The 19,583-nt window shown below is 34.0% G+C and overlaps 1 protein-coding gene across 1 annotated transcript in view; it reads right to left on the bottom strand.

The window, feature by feature from the left end:
- Positions 1 to 9,999: 9,999 nt before the first annotated feature.
- Positions 10,000 to 19,583, bottom strand: part of LOC118196443 (testis-expressed protein 11-like) — a 42,744-nt gene continuing 33,160 nt past the window's right edge. The window contains exons 7-8 of the mRNA XM_085816343.1: positions 13,706 to 13,822; positions 10,000 to 10,383 (exon numbers count right to left, since the gene is read on the bottom strand). Coding sequence (XP_085672469.1) covers positions 10,162 to 10,383; positions 13,706 to 13,822 — 339 coding nt within the window. The 3' untranslated portion in view covers positions 10,000 to 10,161. The remainder of the gene's footprint in view (positions 10,384 to 13,705; positions 13,823 to 19,583) is intronic.

Raw genomic sequence — 19,583 nt, 5'->3', positions numbered from 1 at the left:
GAAATTCTCGGTGTCGTCCTACCATTGCCTGAACACTGTCAGTAGCAAAATAGAGGATATTATTTAAATGCATAGCTTTTGCATTGAAAAATCTTTTTAATTCATTAAGTTTCATTGTTTCACCTTTCGAATCAGTTTCCAAACATTTGGTAAATAGCAATTCTGGAAGTTTTACATCTTTTACAAATCTCTCATAAAGCTTTGTTTCCTGTCAAAGTTGACTCTCAATCTGTATAGACTATAGAGAATTCATATGTTTTTAAGAACTCACATAAAGAATTATCTACGCACATATACATGAAATGGCGTAGATAAAGAATTATGTACGCCATTTCAACTATCTTTGCACTGTATTACTACTCTGTGGAATTCTTTTAATATCGAAAGCTAGTTTACATAACACGGTGGATATTGCCTCATCTGCAGATGGTAGAATCGGTTCTTCACCAATGATATGCGACTTTGCGATCAAAAAAGTATTATAAGGAGCACGTAGTCCATCGCTGTCTCGTTTAGATGTTCCAATGACGGTATGTTTTAAATATTTTTCTTCCACTGCTTTTAAAAAAGTTAAGTCTTTATCTTTTTGTTTTAATGCGCCTATTGCCAAATGTTCCTTAAGCTTCATTGATTTGTTTGACGAAATTTTATTGCATAGAACCCTGCTAGGAAAAGTAATATATCCTGATAAGCCATCATTTAAATATTCAGTGCTATATTGTCTGCGTTTTTTCTTCGGCTCACACATACTGTTATCTGTAAAAAAGACACAATTTGTTTAACATTATTCAGAGCTTAAAAATTGCGTTTAATTTATTTATTTTAACTTTCACAGTAATCAAAGTAGGTAAAAATTATTTTATTTTATATTAAACTGTTCATGGACCCCCGAACATTGTCCACGCACCCCCAAATTAATTTTAATATGCCTCAGATCCCTTTAGCAGTCGTAAGAACCCCTGTGGATCCCAGGGATCTCTTTCTTTAGCCCTGTGTGGATCCGTAGAGACCACTGCTTTATATAATCAAAGAAAGTAGACGAGAAGGAGAAAGTGCGTCTCTCTCTTAGCAATTGTGTGCAAATAGTCGTAAATTAAAATGGAACTTCAATATTTCATGACCCACCAAAAATTGTCATGATTCACACTTTAGGAACTGGTGATTATTAGAGGGATTGGTCTGGTGTGGAAATTCCTTCAAATTCTCTGTCTCTGGAGAGGAATTAATTATGATTGGTTTTAATCTTCTAGTGAAAGTTAGAGGGATTATTATATACCAAATTACATATTTTACAATTTCTTGGTTATTGTTTTCAAATCTCTATCTGCATAGTATCGCGGTATATTATCTGTGTAGTTTGCAAAAATAACATCGTCTGGTTCCACAGATAGTTAATACATGCGTGAATGAACAAAGGGCTTAGATCCTAGATTCTCAACGTGGGCGATTACACCCCCTTGTGGTCATTTGAGACTTTTAGGGGGCAGTAGAAGACTCAGAGAATATTAGGGTGCGTTGAGATGGCACGAAGGGGCGTAGGCAAATTTAAAAAAATATATATTGTCTAAAAAAGACCCCCAAAAAAAACACTAATCATGTACTAACTACAGTAAACTTTAATATTGGGGCGCTATTTCAACTTTACTACCCCCTATACAATATATAAAAAGACATATGTAATTTAGTCTAGGGGGGTAGGAAAAGTGAACTAAAGGTCAATTAATTTTTATTTTACCCCCAAAAAATGGAAATCTTTTGGAGGAGCTTGCAAACTTGGAATTGTTTGATAACATTTTTGTAGTTAGTGGAGGAAGTAGTAGCAAAAGAAGAATAGAAACAATTACTTATTTGTAACAAGAAAATGTTATAGTTAGTTTTACGTTGTGTCTGATGAGTTCCTTTATACTCAGCAGTAATGAGAATTAATAAATTATAGCATGATTTTGTTACTGTATCTGGAATACACACTAATAGCTTTACAAATGTATGATTATAGTTTAAGCAACTATACCTCGCAAGAGGAGATACTAACATAACCTAATAACCTAACTTTATTTATAAAGCTAATTAAGTACATAGGAAAAGTTGTTTTAATGGCCACTGATAGACTTATATGATTAATGATTTATATAAAATTCTGCTTTTAAAAAATAAACCAACATTTTTTTTTTTTTTTTTTTTTTTTTTTTAGTATACGTTTTTTTAGTTGTTTATAAATATTTGAGGGGGGTAGGAAAACTGAACTAGTGCCAATATTAGTTAATTTTTGTTAATGTACGTATTTTAATCACGTGGGCAAAAATTCACATATTTCTGTAGTTCGGGAAGTGGATGAAAATTGAACTTAAAAGATTCCATTACATTCAGATCTACAGTAACTTGGATAGTATAAAAAATTTTTATTTTAGATTTGAATTAAAAATTTTCAAATCATTCAATTTCACGTGAAATATCTCACATATAAATGCAGGTAAAGTTAACAAAAAATAGAAAAAAAATATGTTTGAAGGACTTCAGTTCTAATAAGTTTTTGTTAAATAACGTGATTTTTGCAATCCTGCAGGAATTGAGTATTAATCTGTATTAATCTGTGCTTGTTCTAACCCGCACTCTGCTCCCGCATCACCCTTGCTCCCGCGCTTTACTTCCGCGCCGAGTGTTATAAATGAGTCACTGCACGTTTATGTTATTCCTGTCAATGTCTATGCGTGTTGTATGTCTCCAACCTAAACAAAGGCAATGATTGTTCATTTTAGTTTCATTAGCATTAACGCCCATAGAGCTGTAACAGGTCTATGTTAACGCTCGCAGTTGATGACAGGGTTTTAAAAGTTGATATTTCCACTGTTGAGAGATACCTCTCTAGTATTGTAACGACGGCGAGTTTTCCCGAGATGGGAGACCAGACAGGTTATCTTTATGATGTTTAATGAAAACTTAATTCTTGGTTGAACAAAAGATGAATTATGTTAAAATTGGCATTAGAGCATTGAATAAAAACGAAGCAGACTATTCGCTTCCGCTGACACAATCTTTGCGCCCTATTCACGGCACATCCATCACAGTTCTCCGCGCATCTTTTAGCATTCTCAAAGTCTTTCTTTTGGGTCTCCCTGAGCGGATCTCCCGCAGGGTACTTAACACCAGTTTTTCCCATAAGAAAAAGGAAATAGTTAATTGAAAACTTGCGCTGTTTGTCTCGTATTTTGGGGTAATGGAAATAGTTAATTGAGAACAACCGTCTTTTGGCACGTATATTTTATTTTTACCAGCTTGTGACAGCTAATGTCAACACGTTTCTTGTCACAGTATATATAGTTTATAATAAATAACTCTTAACTTGGATATATCTAACATTCACTACTACTACTCACGTATCTGTAAAGTAAAGACCATGTCAGAAGCAAAAAAGAAGAGATGGCAGTATAGCGTGGATTATATAAAATACGGATTTATCGAAAATCCCACGAATCCATCATCGCCAATGTGCTTTATTTGTCATAAAACATTTTCAAATGAAGCTATGAAGCCTTCTAGGCTTCAAGAGCATTTTAATAAAATATACCCGAATAAGAAAGACAAAGATTTGACCTATTTTCAAGACATGAGAAAAAAAAAAAAAAGAACGAAATTCAGCCAACTATATCAAACCTTTTTCACCAGCTTCTAAGCAAGACAATGACTCGTACAATATCTCATTGTTGATTGCTAAAATAGGCAAACCACATACTATTGGAGAAGATTTAATTTCACCAGCAGTAAAAAGAGTAATAACCACTGTGCTCTATAAACCAGCTACAGATATTATCCGAAAAATGCCTTTGAGCAATAGTTCTGTGTAAAGACGAATTGATGAGATGGCTGAAAACATTGAAAAATCATTGTGCAATCATCTGCAGACTGGTCAATTTTCAATTCAGCTGAATGAGTCCACTTTACCAACCAATGAAGCATTGTTATTGCCATACGTGACATTTATCAAAGATGAAAAAATATGACAAGAACTATTGTTTACTACCAATTCGGAATCAGATACAAAAAAAGAAACCATAGTCAATACATTGGAAAAGTTTTGTGACAAAATGAAATTCCTTTTAATAATATTTTGTCAGTTGCTACGGATAGCGCACCGGCTATGACAGGGCGTCACAAAGGCTTCGTATCGTGCTTAAAAAATAAAGTTCCTGACGTGCTTGCTGTGCATTGCATAATTCATTTCCAACATCTGGTTTCGAAAAATCTGAGTGAACTCCTCCATACATCACTGCAATATGTTATCAAAGCAGTTAATAAAATTAGAAGTAGCTCGTTGAACGACAGATTATTTAGTCAGCGTTTGCATTGCCAATGAAGATTTCAACCGATTGCTGCTTCACACAGAGGTGCGCTGGCTGTTAAAAGGTACTTGTTTGACTCGATTTTACAATCTGTTTGAGTCTGTGATAGAGTTTCTAGGAAACAAAGACACGGTATTGCGCGACACCCTCATCTCATGAAAGAACGATCTTGCGTATTTGACAAACCTGTATAAATTGTTTAATAATGTCAATCTCCAACTTCAAATAGACGAAACTTGATTAAGACAAAAAAAAATAGCTTTGTTTTCGTGTCAAAACTGCTGTTATACAAAAGAAATATATGAAAATTCGAATTCAATAACTTCCCAAATTTACCAGCAGTATCATTCATGTCCGACAACTTGCTTGCATACTGTCAACACTTGGAAATCTCCACAGTGATTTCGAGGAATGAATGCAGAATATTCTAAACATGGACATACCAGACTGGGTTTTGGATACTTTTTCAAATGTCAACACAGCAGGATCATCCCAGTTAGAAGAAGAACTAATAGAACTTACGACAAATGAAGAATTAAAAATTAAATTCAAGAATGGCTACGTTTTGCAACTGTACCCAAGATTATGATCGATTGTTCAACGATTTCTGATAGCATTCCCCATCTTCCTATTTAGCTGAACGTGGATTTAGTGCTGTAGCGACGTTGGTAACTAAAAAGAGAAATCGGCTCTATGTTACTGAACGCGGCGACTTATCCCTTTCCGGCACGCTACCTTTTAAAGTCGGAGTTTTGATATAAAAAGAAAATGTAGACAGCCTAATTAGACCTAGAGGAGTACACAAGTAAAATTTTGTGAAGATAGCACCTATCGTTTATTTCTGTGGGTGTGCCCGAAGAGGGCACACTGATTGAATAGAGCTTCGAAAAGAGTACTGAAACGAGCATTGTCAATGAACTGACCGAAGAGATGCGGAGAAACAAAGAATACAGACTCTCAGTTGTCCTAGATTATCGGTGAGCCCGGTCTGGGCACACCTAGGGTTCGCCGTTTGATTTTAGGCAAGATTTCAAGGTAAAAATTTAAAAATAATATAGAATAAGGAGATTAGCATACAGCCAAAAAAATGACATAGAAATTTCATTTCAAACAATCCCTTTTATACCCTAAAAAAAATCTGGACGATTTCTTTGAAAAATGAGGGTCTTAAAAAACTAAACATGGCTAAAATATATACACTGATTTGGGTTGAGCTGCCATCTACTATAAATAAAGAAAGTTCAGAGTAACCTATAAATCCTTTTTCATTCAATTTTTCTACGCGTACAGAAGAAAATTTTTAGGTGTGTCCAGACCGGACACACTGTGCCGCAAAGGGTTAACGGTTGTTTTTAATTAAAATAAAGCCTGATTTTAACAAACTCCTTAAAAATGCATCAAATTCAACCTTCTCATTAGATAAGTAATAAATCAATGTCTTTTGGATGTTAATAAAAATACATTTTAATATAATTAAGTATGCGTTTTAATTGTTCTCATTGAAACAGTCTTCTTTAAACTCAGAATAAGGATATGGTCATATCCTATCTTCTGACCATAATATATAATATTACACGTTTAAATATAATCGTGGCAATAGCTGTTTCAGATTCGCAAATAAAAAAAAAAACGGGGGGTGCTTTAGAGAAAAAAAAAAAGATTTTCAAAGTGGGGTGGTGATGGGCAAAATAAGGTTGCGAACTTATGGCTTTGATGTAACACATAGACACTTTTTCCAGAGTTTACAGTTAAGTACTGTCTTCTTTTAATGTGAAATATTGCTAATATAATTTACTAATATATAAAATAATGGGTATGGTGTTTGTTAGCTGCAAACTTAAATATTATAGGAAGTCACAATACTTGATAATTTTTTTCTCTTTATTTAAAAATAAAATTATGATGGTTCAATGCTGTATGCCAACACAGTTGTTAAGTTGCTGTAACTGTTGTTAGATCTCACAGGATTATAGAAAATCATTACTATTATAAATGGTTTGTCATTTGTTCTAGTGGTACTTGTACCAGAAACATGCATTGTCAGGCAAACAATTGCCTTTTTTGAGTATATCTGAAAGCTGTTAATGATTTAGTCATATTCCCGTGCATTTTGGTCTTTAAATTTATAGCTATATTACCCATTTATAGGTTTCCATTGTAGGTGGGCTTTAATATATTTATTCTTTTATATTAAAGAAAAATTTAAAAGAAAAGAAAATTTAAATATGTGATCCAAGAACAAAACAGTTATAAATATTAAATGATTTATAGAAATCCTTCCTTTAATTAAAGATTTGTGTTATTTGAAAAAAAAATAATTATATGCTTCCATATTATATATATGTATGATAAATCGCTTAAAGAATGAATACCCTAAATCTTTCAGGAATTCAGATGTAGAGTTAATTTATCATTCTGGTAAAAGACAAGCTTTTGATACACTTTTTTTAATTTATCTTTTCTGTCAGATGTAAGCAATATTAATTCAGTTGATGAAACTTACGGCAGGAAAAAGATCTCCATAATTTATCCTTCTCAATCATTTTTATATCCTTGTACGAAGTGAAGAAAGTATTATAACTAGGAAAATTTTCGGGTATCATATTTCAATGAAAATATCCATTTTGACTGCTCTCGAATCCATTTGAACGATTTTTTGTGCTGCATCTGTACATGCAGACAGAATAAAGAATTGTTTTTCCCAAACGGATTGTAAAATGGTCTCAGATGAGATTTTCTTCTTGACATCTACATTCGTACAGATATGTATCTCGCATAACTCAAAAAGGAGTAGCTGTAGAACGTTGAAATTCTGTATATGGGACTGCTATGAAACGTAGTTGTGCACTTCCCTTTTTCACTGCAATGGGCCGTAGCCAACTTGTATATATATATTCCTACTCCTTACCCGGCTCGGTGAGTTCAGTTCTTATATGTTGGTAAATTGTTGGTCTTTGTTTGCTTTAAATGTGGTTGAATTATATTGTTCTCATGTTTCGAATAAGCATTTTATGCCTTTATTTAATCTGCATCCAATAGTTGTAGAATTATCAAAAGTTTAAAAGTTTAAGTGGCGCTAGGCCTAACGAGGCCGACATTTGTTTACATTTGAAGCTCTTAGTAGAATAAAGTTAGTTGGTACACCAACTTAAGTGTCTTTTTGCGCAGTAGGACCAAATGTTAACTTTAAATTTTGTGCACCGAAAATCTTTCTTCCACGTTGGCCAAATTACTTGTTACACAAAAGAAACTGAGTTTCTTTACCATAGACGGCTATGATAAAAAAAACTCAATTTAAGGTCTGAAAAGAGAAATGATCGAAAATTAAGCATCCTAAAAAACACGATGTCTAAGCCAAAACAGTTTATAAGACACAGCAATTCACCAAACACTGCTATGACAGATGATAAAGATGAAATTGAATGGATCAATCAATAGTTGCTGTCAACCTGCAGACAAGCTTGACTTTAACCTCTTGGATTTAAGATTCTTTAATGCCATACAAGCATTGCAACATCATTTCGCGCCTACCAACATAGACCGATTTATTCAAGCTATTTGTACTTCATTCAATGCAGTAAATGTCAAAACATTAGACGATGTTTTGTTGACATCGACAAAACATTAGACGCTGTCACAGAATGCGCTATGCAGATTGATGCAGGAAATAATCTTAAGCTGCTACACATGAAAAAAGCAATGCTTCGATCTCAAAACACGCTCCTAGAATTCAAAAAATCCCTTAATGTGGCCCATGAAGCAATAAATAATTTTAAAATTAAATAACACGTAATATATAATTAGTGAACGGGCACCTTGAAATTAGCGATAAAGCATTATTAAATATTTTTTGTCCTTTTTACTTCCTTGAACGAAGTAAAAAGGAAGTATTGTAATCGCGAAAAGTTTCAGGCAGCATATTTCAACGAAAATATCCATTTTGACCGCTATCGAATGCAATTTAACGATGTTTTTGCGTGATATCTGTACGTAAAGACAGAATAAGACTCGTTTCCTCAAAAAAAAATTATAAAACTGCTTTAAAATTAATTCTGAAGAGAATTTTTCGTGGCGCCTGTACGTACGTATGCACGCACGTACGTACGTATCTCGCATAACTCAAAAACGAGTAGCCTCAGAACGTTGAAATTTTGTATATAGGACTGCTATAACATGTAGATGCGCACCTCGTATTTGGGTTGCAATCGGGCGCATCAAACGTATATAAATATATATATATATATCCACTCTGTTACCCGGCTCGGTGATCTCAGTTTCTTTTCTCATCTGTGATGTGGTTGTACGGTTTTATGTTGTACTCTTATATGTTTGTAAATTGTACATTTTTTGCTTTAAAAATGATTGAATTATGTTGTTTTTATCTTCCGATTAAGGTTTTTATGCCTTTAGTAAATCTGTATGCAATATTTTTAGAATTATCAACAATTTTAAAGTTGTTTAAGTGCCGCTAAGCCTAATACTTCTCTTGATGGCGGCCATTGTTTGTTTGCATTTGAAACAGCAGGATAGTGGATTTGTTGCCAATCTAGAGAAACTTAGCTTCGCAACAACGAAGATAACGCCTTCATTTTATATTGCCAATTAAATCATGCTTAATCCTTTCTGGAATTTTTTCGAGGAAATAAGTGTTTAAGATTTACTTTGTAATTTTTAATATAAATATTTTGAGCTTTTATGTATTTTTGCCTTCTCGCGAAGTGAGAACTGAATTAATTGAATGAGAAATACTCAATCGTCTGTGAAAAACTGTTTCTTTGTGTTTTGTTTGCTTAATTTCTTTTATACATCATTCTAGCTTTATTATAGTATTTGAATAGAACATGTGGCAACGATTAGATAATTCTATTCTTTAAATGATATAAATTTTGTGCATTATGCATTATTATATGAACGAAATATAATACTGTTAATTGAATCTAGAGCCAGAGTGTCGCTGTGGTAAACAAATACTAGAGTGAATTTTAAAGAATGCATTTATTCTATTGTGCTTTATGCGCTGTCGGCGAAGTAGATTTAATTCAATCCAATAAGTTTAAATGAAATGCAAGAAAAAATGCGTATAATTTAATATTTCGTACAAGGAAGTCATGTGGTGTACACATCAGATTTTTTAATATTATTTCGATACAAATATTTATACAAATAGGGCAATCATTTTTATATGAAAGGAGTACGTTTAAACAATAAGGTTTTAATCATCTAGTAATCAAAGTTTTGAGCCTATTAATGAGTAATGTTTACTAAACATATTTCAAGTGCTAACTAATTTTACCAACATAATTCAAGTAGAATAAGTTTTACTAACATATTCCAAGTGTAGTAGAATAAGTTTTACTAACATATTCCAAGTGTGTTTTTGTTGCTGTTCTGATCTTAGAAATTCTAATTTTAAATCGTGTTTACCCACGGATCAAATATCTCCTGCCATTTTTTCTAACGATTTTTTACTGCTATATCTTCGGCGAAAATCGTGCTATTTGTGATCATTTTTATTTACATTGTTATTAATTCGATTAAAAATGAAAGATATTGTTTTGTTAATTTGAATTATTACTCCAAACGAAAGCTGGGAAGAATCTCATTATTTATGCACTTATTAGTTATTATTAATAGAATATTTAAAGACATAAAAAGTCATAACAAATAAGGAGGAGTCATCCTTAGTAAAGGATTAATAATTAATTATCTTTACTTATTTAAAGACATAAGAAGTCATAACAAGTAAGGAGGAGTAATCCTTAATAAAGGATTAATTTCTAATACTAAGGAGTAATTCTTAGTATTAGATAGTTAATAACTTTCATTAATCATGTAGTGCACTTGAAGAGTAAGGCTTATTGATATCAAAATTGGCGAAGTAAACCGAGAAAAATGTTTGAAACTTCTTCTCGTACAGTGATCTAAAAGTTGTCAGCTTCTTCTGGAATTCCATTGCGAGAGAGCACCAATCATAAGCTCGTCTGGTATTTCCGAAAGATAACTTTCGTATTCCACAGTTCCAGCATTTAATCATTGTCCACAGGATCTAGAAGAAAGAATAAAGAAATCCAAGAGAATCTGTACTTCTAAAAATATATACATCTGATATTTTTAGCCTCGTAGGAATATGACAGATAAATTAATTGATAAAGGATTCTCAGTGCTCTAGTCAAAAATCAAATCCCAATTTACTTCCAAGAGATGATGTTTAGACAAGAGATGACAAACTTTTATAAACTAAGAGGAACCCTTAATATAACTTACAGCTTTTTCGGAACCAGTGGGTAAAACTAAGCACTGTTGTAATGTTTAGTTCGCGATAGTTTAGAGCAGGGTTTCTTAAACATTTTGGTCTGGAGACCCCATAATTTATACGAAAATTTTGGGGGATCCCAAAATTGCGCAAATCCAACACGCGTACTGTCAGTTTCTTCACTTGCAATGTAATATACTATTGCAGTTTTAGATCATTAACTTTCATTTTAAAAGTAAAATGAACGTTTCTATAATTAAAAAAAATGCGTCGAAAATGTTTTCGTTTTTCCTTTGTCTGTATTGTCTTACCTTTATCTATTTTCAGATACATTATATGAAAATATTTGGTAATTGTAAAATTGTTATAATAATTTAAAGAAATATCAAAATTGCTAAAATTTTTGGCTACCCCCTGCTGCAGGTTCCTGAGGCCGCGACCCACAGTTTAAGAAACTCTGGTTTAGAGTGTTTGATTAAGCTGTAAATTTAACAGTCCAAAAATAATAGCCAGAACTTTTTAAGTTGATATCATTTTATGCAAATCCAGTTATTTTGTCTCTTGCCTAACATGCAAATTATCCTCCTTTTTTAAAGTGGGGTAATTACTAATTTCCAGTAGAACAAGGGAAATATAATTGTTTACCTTATCAAAATAACTATACATTGGTCTTTGGAACCGGATTCAAATCTTGACAAACTAGGTGTCTGCTTGGGCATTTTCATGGATTTCCATATACACTGACTACCAATAAGTATTTGGACACCTATGCATATGACGATATCTGCGGTCCTAAGTACGTCACGGACTCCGCCGGTATATATCGTGTAGGAAACAGCATCGGCTTTAGTCGCATGCAAGATGCCTCGCAGTTCGAAGCTCTCTGATTTCGAGAAAGGTATAATTATCGGGTATCACAAATGTGGCCGATCCTTAAGGGACATATCTAGCGATCTGAAGTACCCAAAATCGACAGTGGCCTATGTGATTAAGAAGTGGAAGGTAAGCGGTGTTTGTCGGAATGTGCCCCGAGTCGGCAGACCAACGAAGCTGGGAGATAGAGACCGACGAGTGCTGTCCAGAGAAATTCGGAAGAACCGCACTCAACCGATGGCCCTCATCCGCGAGGAGTTTCAACAGGCATCACTGAGTATTGTTTCAATGAATACTATCCGTAAGGAAGCACATCTGCTTGGTTTTCATGGTCGTGCTGCTGCCCATAAGCCTTTGATCACAAAGTCCAATCGCGCTACTCGGTTAATGTGGTGCAAACCACATCGAAATTGAACCGTAGATCAGTGGAAACGGGTCTTTGGAGTGACGAATCAAGGTTCACCCTTTGCCGTTCGGATGGCAGGGTCTGGGTCTGGCGTCTACCTGGAGAATGTCTCCTGCCAGAATGCATTGTGCCAACAGTCAAGTTCGGCGGAGGTGGAATTATGGTATGGGGGTGTTTCTCCTAGTATGGGCTGGGACCCTTGGTCCCCATTCATGGTAAGCTCAAATCCGATGCCTACTGCACTATTTTGGATGGCAATGTGCTTCCTACGTTGTGGCAGTTTTACGGGTTGGACTCCTGTTACTTTCAGGACGACAATGCCAGTTGTCATGTTTCGACGTTAACCAAGGTATGGTATGGTGCCAATGGAGTTCATCGAATGGACTGGCCTGCCCAGAGTCCAGACCTTAACCCTATCGAGAACATCTGGGATGAGTTGCATCGCCGAATTCAGGGGTGCACTACCCGTGCAAAATCGGTGAAGGAACTTCTATGTCTTCTTCAAGCCGAGTGGAAGAAAATACCACTAGCTGTCATACAAAAACTTGTGAAAAGTATGCCCCGGAGGGTCCACGATGTAATTACCTCTCGTGGAGGCTCTACCAACTATTGATTTTGAATAAAGTTAGTTTTTCTTTTCTATCACAGGTGTCCAAATACTTATTGGTAGTCAGTGTATAAGTTCACTATGATTTATTTCCCCTAAAATGTCCTCCGCAAAGGCACCCCTTTCGTTAGAAGAATAACCTTTGTATGCTTTGCGTAACTGATTAAACAAACAACTAAAAGTTTATACGTCATAGTTATTCGAGAAATGTAAAAAAGTAGGTTCATTAAAACTAACCAGAACCACAAACACCTATTACAAGTAGAGGCCTTTGTTGAAACTATTATTACTACTTCCGGGTAATTTTAAGGTACTGTATCACAAATCAGAAAATTAACATTTTTCTTCGAGAAGGACAATGATGTTTGTCACAACTTGCATCTTAAATTTCAATGTGTAAATAATGAAAGAAGCTTCATGCTGGCATTTTGAGAAGGTTTTGAATGGAGTATTTTGAACTGTCAGCTCAAAATATTGCAGAATTCTCTTCTAGAGTAAGTACGAGACCATTTTATTCACAATGAGAAAAAAGTTCGATAATTCTGTCAGAAAAGTAGAAGAATAATATAGTATCTTGGAGATAATTATTAGTCTGTGTATATCCTTACAAGTCTGGACACTGTACACTAGTTCAATTCGCCAGCTATGATAAGATTGAAATTATTCGGCTTTGCATTATAGCTGCCATCAGTTTAAATTGTACGTCGCAGACAAGTGCTGAGCTAATTCAAATTAAAGTTAATTTTAAAGTTAATTTTAATTAAAAAGTCTTCGACTACTAGGCGTAGTTCAAATTCTGAACTTTACTGTTACTTTAAATTGCATCGCCACAAGGGGTGGCTGATATTGAGAGCTCGAGACGTGCATTGATGTTCAAGTCTTGATTTTAATAAAAAGATTATTTTAACTTTTTCAGACTCTGCAGTTCATTTCAGATACAGCGATAATTCGTTTAACGTCTGTTAGGAATTTGATACTAGTTTGTGCTCCCAAAGATAGTCAGACTCTAAATATAAAGATTACCGTTATGAAAAAACTGCCAGTTGCTTAATTTAAAGCAAAAAAAGTTGTGATATAAAGAATGACAATCAACTCATTCCAGAAATATTTCTAATCCTGACTGATATGCAAACGACACCTTTTTGTTAACAAATAATAAATATTTTTCATTAACATTTACGAATTGCATATCCTACAGAGTTTAAACTCAGAGTCAAAATAACAATTACTTCGATTTGTGGGTAATCTTTCATTCCATTTCCTATGAGATTTAACAAATTCTTGCATTCTTTCATACTGTCCTCTTCTGTAGCGAAAGACTTAAACTCTTGAGCGTAGAAGAGGATCTAAGAAAAAAAAATGAAATATTTGGAGGCAAATTTCAAACATATCATTTCAAAAATGAAACGTGGTCCCCATGCAAGGCAAATGTTAAAATCTAGTATTTTCAAAATAATATGAAATTATATAACGTAACGTTAACATAAAAAATTTAGTAATTACGTAAGTATTAGTAACTGCTTTATGGGATTCTTTGAAAAATATAAGTATTCTTTGAATAAATGCCGCATTATTTGAATAAATAAAAGTATTTCTTGAATACGTTCCGAATTCTTGGTATAAATAAAAATAATTTGAGTGTTATTTACTTTCACTTTTGCTTTCCCTTTAGCTTTAAAAGAACTAAAGCTACTTATGAAAGTAAATAATGCATTAAGGATGAAGGCAGTAAAATGAAAGTGATATGAATATTAATTTTAGATTATTCTCAAATACGCAGAAATATCAACGGTTACTTATAAACGGTTACTTATCGATGGTTACTTATCAACGGTTACTTATTATATAGTTTAGTTCAACGGTTACTTATAAAAGTAAGCATTTATAACTCATTTATTAAGATGCTTAGTAATGATATTTAGAATGTTTTCCATGTATGTTGCAAACTCTGTTCTAATTAGTAGTGTTATTCTTATTATTCTTTGTTTCCGCTGAGGAAAACTGAAAAATAATGGCATCCCAACACCCTTTCTGTAAGAATTTTCTTTTCTGAACATTCCAGATTAACTGAATTACTCATGCTACAGATGTGATGTAAGAAGGCGAGAAAAATTTATCACGTGTTAACGGCGTATTTTAAATTCATTAATATCAACACTATTGTAGCTCCTTCTGTCAGAAAATACCTGAATAAATTAGAATTCAAATTGTATTTTTATATAAAACTCTTTTCTTTGCAACGGTCACGCGCATTTTTATGCTCCGAAATTATCACTCACGGATTAGAGGAAAAAAAAGAGAGATTTCTGTATATTAAAGTTGAACAGTTCATTAAATGCCTAATTTTGGTAAAAGAATCTAGATTTTGCACTGAACACATCCTGACAGATAAAGATTTTAAGTTTCAAGTTATTTGGATATAAGAAAATCAACAATGCAATAATAAAGGTAACACTTTTCAACGTAATTTTGGGTAGAAGAGGTTAAAAAGCTTAGCAGAGCATTGCAACAGAAATACAGTATATATTTTTCTCTTTATTTTGATATTAAATTTATTAAAAATATAATTCTGTTATCTAGTAACACAGAGACTTCCTATCTTTTGAATTGCATTTAATTTCAAATTTATATTTAATTTTATTTAATCTGTCATTTTTCATCATTGTGTAACTAGCTTCCTTAAAATATCGCATGCATTAATGCTTGTCAACTGTTGTAAAGAGAGAAGTAGAGGGCGCTGCTTGGCAGTAGCGTAATGCATGTAAGTAGAAACGAAATGTCGTTTGATTAGGCAACATGATTTCTGTGAAGGTAGTCCACCTAACAATAGGACAGTTGTAAATATGTAAATATAACGAATAATAAATAGCATTAGAAAACTGAACCATCGAATGTTTTGTGATTGCTCTACGGGCCGCCATGGATAAATGCAGGTTCGTCACATCAACTGCCGCAGTAATAGGATATTTATTGTTAAATATTAGATTTAATTTAATACTAACTCTTATTATCAATAAATGTATTTATTTTACTATAAGAATAAGTGAAGCTAAACTTCTCAATCCCTTTTCATATTTATCCAACAAACATTAAAATACTATTACACTTTCATAAAATCAAATACAAATAATAATAAAAATAATAATTTAACTTATATTGACTGACACTGTTGGCTAATCTTAAGAATATGGTAACAGGTAGTTTGGCGACATTTTGGTAAGGCGATAAAGGTTACTAGCTAGGACTTTAGCAGTGTACATGGATAAAGTCAAGAGTGTGCGCAATGCCATTTTTGTGCAATTCTGGGATGTTTTTTTAAGTGAAAATAGGTCAACGTGTACATGGATACCGTGTATCTGCAATTCTTAAAAACGCGGCAAGCAGTGGACGATTCTGCACTTTCTCCCAATTTCGCACCTAATCTTCGTCATGATTAAGCACTTTTGTTCCATAAAAGTTCTAGCATAAGCGTAATTCGGCTAGCAGATTGTTGGGAAAAAAAATGTTGGGTAAAAAAAAAAAAAAAAAAAAAAAGAACCTTTACTTCTTGAAAACAAAATGGCGTCCAAAAAAAAAAAAACTAGTAGGTTGCTGTAGCAGGGTTGGTCGCCAAATTTATTTTCGCCAAAAAATCGCCAAGTTACCATAATCCGAAGATTAACCGCACTGTTTATAATATAAGTATTAACTATAACACTAATCCTCGGACGCATTCTAAACATCATTCTAGTGCATTTCTCGTGCTATACTCCATATACTATAAATGCTAAAATCAAATAGATCATCCAGGAAACTAACTATAAGCTCAATAAGCAGTCAATCCAAAGTTACTATTGTCGCAGACACGTCGATTCTTAACAAAGCAAGCAACCTTGAATCTCACTTTCACTCCTCAAATCAAAGATCTCATCCACATTAAGAAGTTCATCAGTTATGTCAGGAAGAATTCTCACAGGTAGTACTAATTCAGACTCCGAAAGAGTCCTCCTACAAGTATCTACTCGCTGTGAACAAAGAGAAAAATCATCCGTAACTTCAATAGAACTCTTCCACGAATACCCCAATTATATGCACGACTTCTACGAGGCCTATCTTCAAATGACAGAAGGCGTTTACACAATTTTAAAACAATAGCAATAAACAATTAAGAAAAAATCAAATAAATAATATAAAACAGCACAAAATCTGAAAGGTTTCAGATTTTATATTATGCCCAAACGGGCGTTGTTTTCCCAGGGGATTCAAAACGGTATTTGAAAAGTGATGCAGACATTCAAAGTTATTTGACGCACAATACCGTTATTAGACATTGTAACGCCTTTGGGCTGCTTCTCTAGCAACATAATGTAAAGAAACCTCGCGCATAAAATATCTACGATTGGAAGATGCGCGCGGTGTTAAGTGTCAAAGGAACATACTGAAATCGTTGTGTTTGTTAATCAAAAATACGTTAAAGTTGTACAAAATATGAAATAGACAATAACGCAAATTCTAAATTTGGGCTTCTAGCTGTCCATGTTCCAGTGGAGGACTACGTTATTCAAAATTTGATGTCTCTAAGTATCGTTGTTCTTTCACAATGCGAGAAACATGCATACATTCATGCAGATGCCTCATTATTTAAATTCTTTTAATATAGCTCGGGGCTCTAATGTTAGTGGCAATAATTTGAAAAGTGATACAGACTTTTATAGTGAGCCAACGTAAAATGCCAAAACGAAATTAATAGCCCTTTCGGGCTAACGCCCTTTGGGCTAATAATATTTGAAATAAAAATTTCCTGCAGCAAGATATTATCTCAAATATAATCTGCAAGTTTTAAATTTGGTCTTTCAAAATGTCGCTTATAAACAAGCTGTAGATTGAAGGATATGTTTTCTTTTTAATTCAAAAACGTGTAAAAATGCATGGTATTTAAATTTGTAGATTTCAAAATAAGAACATTGTTAACCGGAAAGGAAAAAACTGTCAGTTATTGCTTTTAAATGGAAAGAAGACTCCAAACGAATACCCGAAAAAGGAATGGACTATTTCTAGTGTTTCTAAATTTAAATACGTATGTATCAACAATAAATAAACCATAATTTACAACTTAAAAAAATCAAAAAAAATATAATGTTCTCCAACTTTTTCCAGCCATGCGGCTAAACACAGAACAATTTGTAGAGCCCTGCATAAAAACTATTTAGCAAGAGATAAAAGAACTACATTGGGACCTTTGATAAAGCATGGCTTTACCTAAATGACTGCAACAAAAAAAGATCTATTTATTATCGAAAACAAAGAGGAAAGAAGTGTGCGAACGTGGTTCTGTCAAGACAAAGAAAGTTATAGTGAGGAGTTTTTGATTCTCGTAAGATTTTCTTACAATGAGACATTAAAAATAAGAAGAATGGAAATAAATGTTAAAATCAACTCAACGTACTATTAAGAAAAGGTATCACGCCCTTTAGAAATTTCATTTCTGTTATCCCAATGACTTTTAATGACTGAAACTTCACCAGACAAGGCAACAAGTCCTATTTCGTAAATGTACCACTGTATTCCTTAAAACATGAAGGCTGTTACAGGTATTCCACCTTTGTGACGTATTCCTGCAAAGTCTCCCTGACGTATCATCTATGGACTGTTGTATCTTTGGTCTCTTGAAAAGGGTTGTTTCTAAAGGCAAACCCACCACTATTGACGGATTCAAGAAAGTAAAGGAAGCGGAATGGGAGTAACTACCTCTGGAAATTTTATGGAAATCACGACGCAGATTTATAACCAAGAAAAAAGGCTATAAGTTCGAACATTTAAAAAAACACTCTTTATATTTTAAACATTAATTAAACGACCCCAAAATTGTTCTAAAAGTGTACAAACACCCTCTGTACATTCGAAAATCGATCATCAATATGTACCCTTCCGATCAATATGCAAAATGAGTTTAAGGAAGCATTAGGAAATTTGCGGACGGCAGCAAAGTTCCGTAGATTCAACCCGATACAAGATTCAGCAAAGAATACTGACCCTCCATCTTTAAAAGGCACAGCTATGCATTCAACAAGAGAAAAGACCTCAAGGCTTTAAGAGATATTCTCAAGCAATGACAACACCATCCATTCTAATCCAACGTTACTAATTTTATACCAAGGAAGAAATCACTAGAAATAAGCTTAGCAAAGAGTTACCACTACCACCATTTGAGTCAAAGCAGACCGACCCCTAGAAAAAGGAGGCATAGCCACAGAGTGCCTATCGAAGGCAGATCTAGCCAAATTGACAAGAACCTTTAATTCTGAAAAAAGGGGAAAATGGGTCAGCACAGAAAAACCAACTGTCAGGCTCCTACTAATTGCTACCCGTAACATGCTACCAACAAAACAAAAAGACATCAAACATGCCTTGGTGTAAGAGCACAGCGTGAGCAAGGACGTGGTCAAAGTTTTACATCGGCTGGAAGGACAGCGTCAACAAATGTTAATTGACTTGGAGAACGCCAAATGGTTGCATCTGCAGTTTAAAAGGCTGGCATTCTAAAACATCATACAACTCCTAAAGCTCTTCCTCGGATGCCAAGTGCGCAGAATCATTGAACATCATAACACGAAACTCATTTACAGATGCTAAGAGCTCGAACACATGCAATAATAGGACCGCAACAAGAGATGTCTGCTGCTCCTGGTGCCATAACGCTAGAAGATGCAAAGTGAGACGCCCCACGATCATCATTTGCAACCATCATTTGCAACTGTTACAACCACGCAACGCTTAGTAATATACCAAGTGCCCACCCAGTATACCACGCAACATGTCATGCATACGGAAAACATGCTGAACGAGTGAGACCTAGCACAACGTAGTATTAATGCCTCCAACTCAATTGACCCGTCTTTCCCATGCCCAGAATTGCACAATAAGACACTTACAACGTTACAGAAAATTTTCAAAACTGCCCAATATGTTGCATACAAATCAATCTGCAAAGAGTGCAGGGAGTAGCAATTTATAACAGTATGCAATTTTATTATTATTTAACAGGATATGGACTTCCTATTAATCCAGTAACCGTCAGCAGTTAATAACGCAACTGAGAGAAACCACACTTTCATCCTGCTGAAATTC

This window comes from Stegodyphus dumicola, chromosome 5 (genome assembly GCF_044657685.1).
Source record: "Stegodyphus dumicola isolate Sdum_Otavi_A_Nest chromosome 5, ASM4465768v1".
NCBI classification, from domain to species: Eukaryota; Metazoa; Arthropoda; class Arachnida; order Araneae; family Eresidae; genus Stegodyphus; species Stegodyphus dumicola.
Note: the sequence above shows the minus strand (reverse complement) of the source record. Positions and strands in the feature narration are given on the sequence as shown.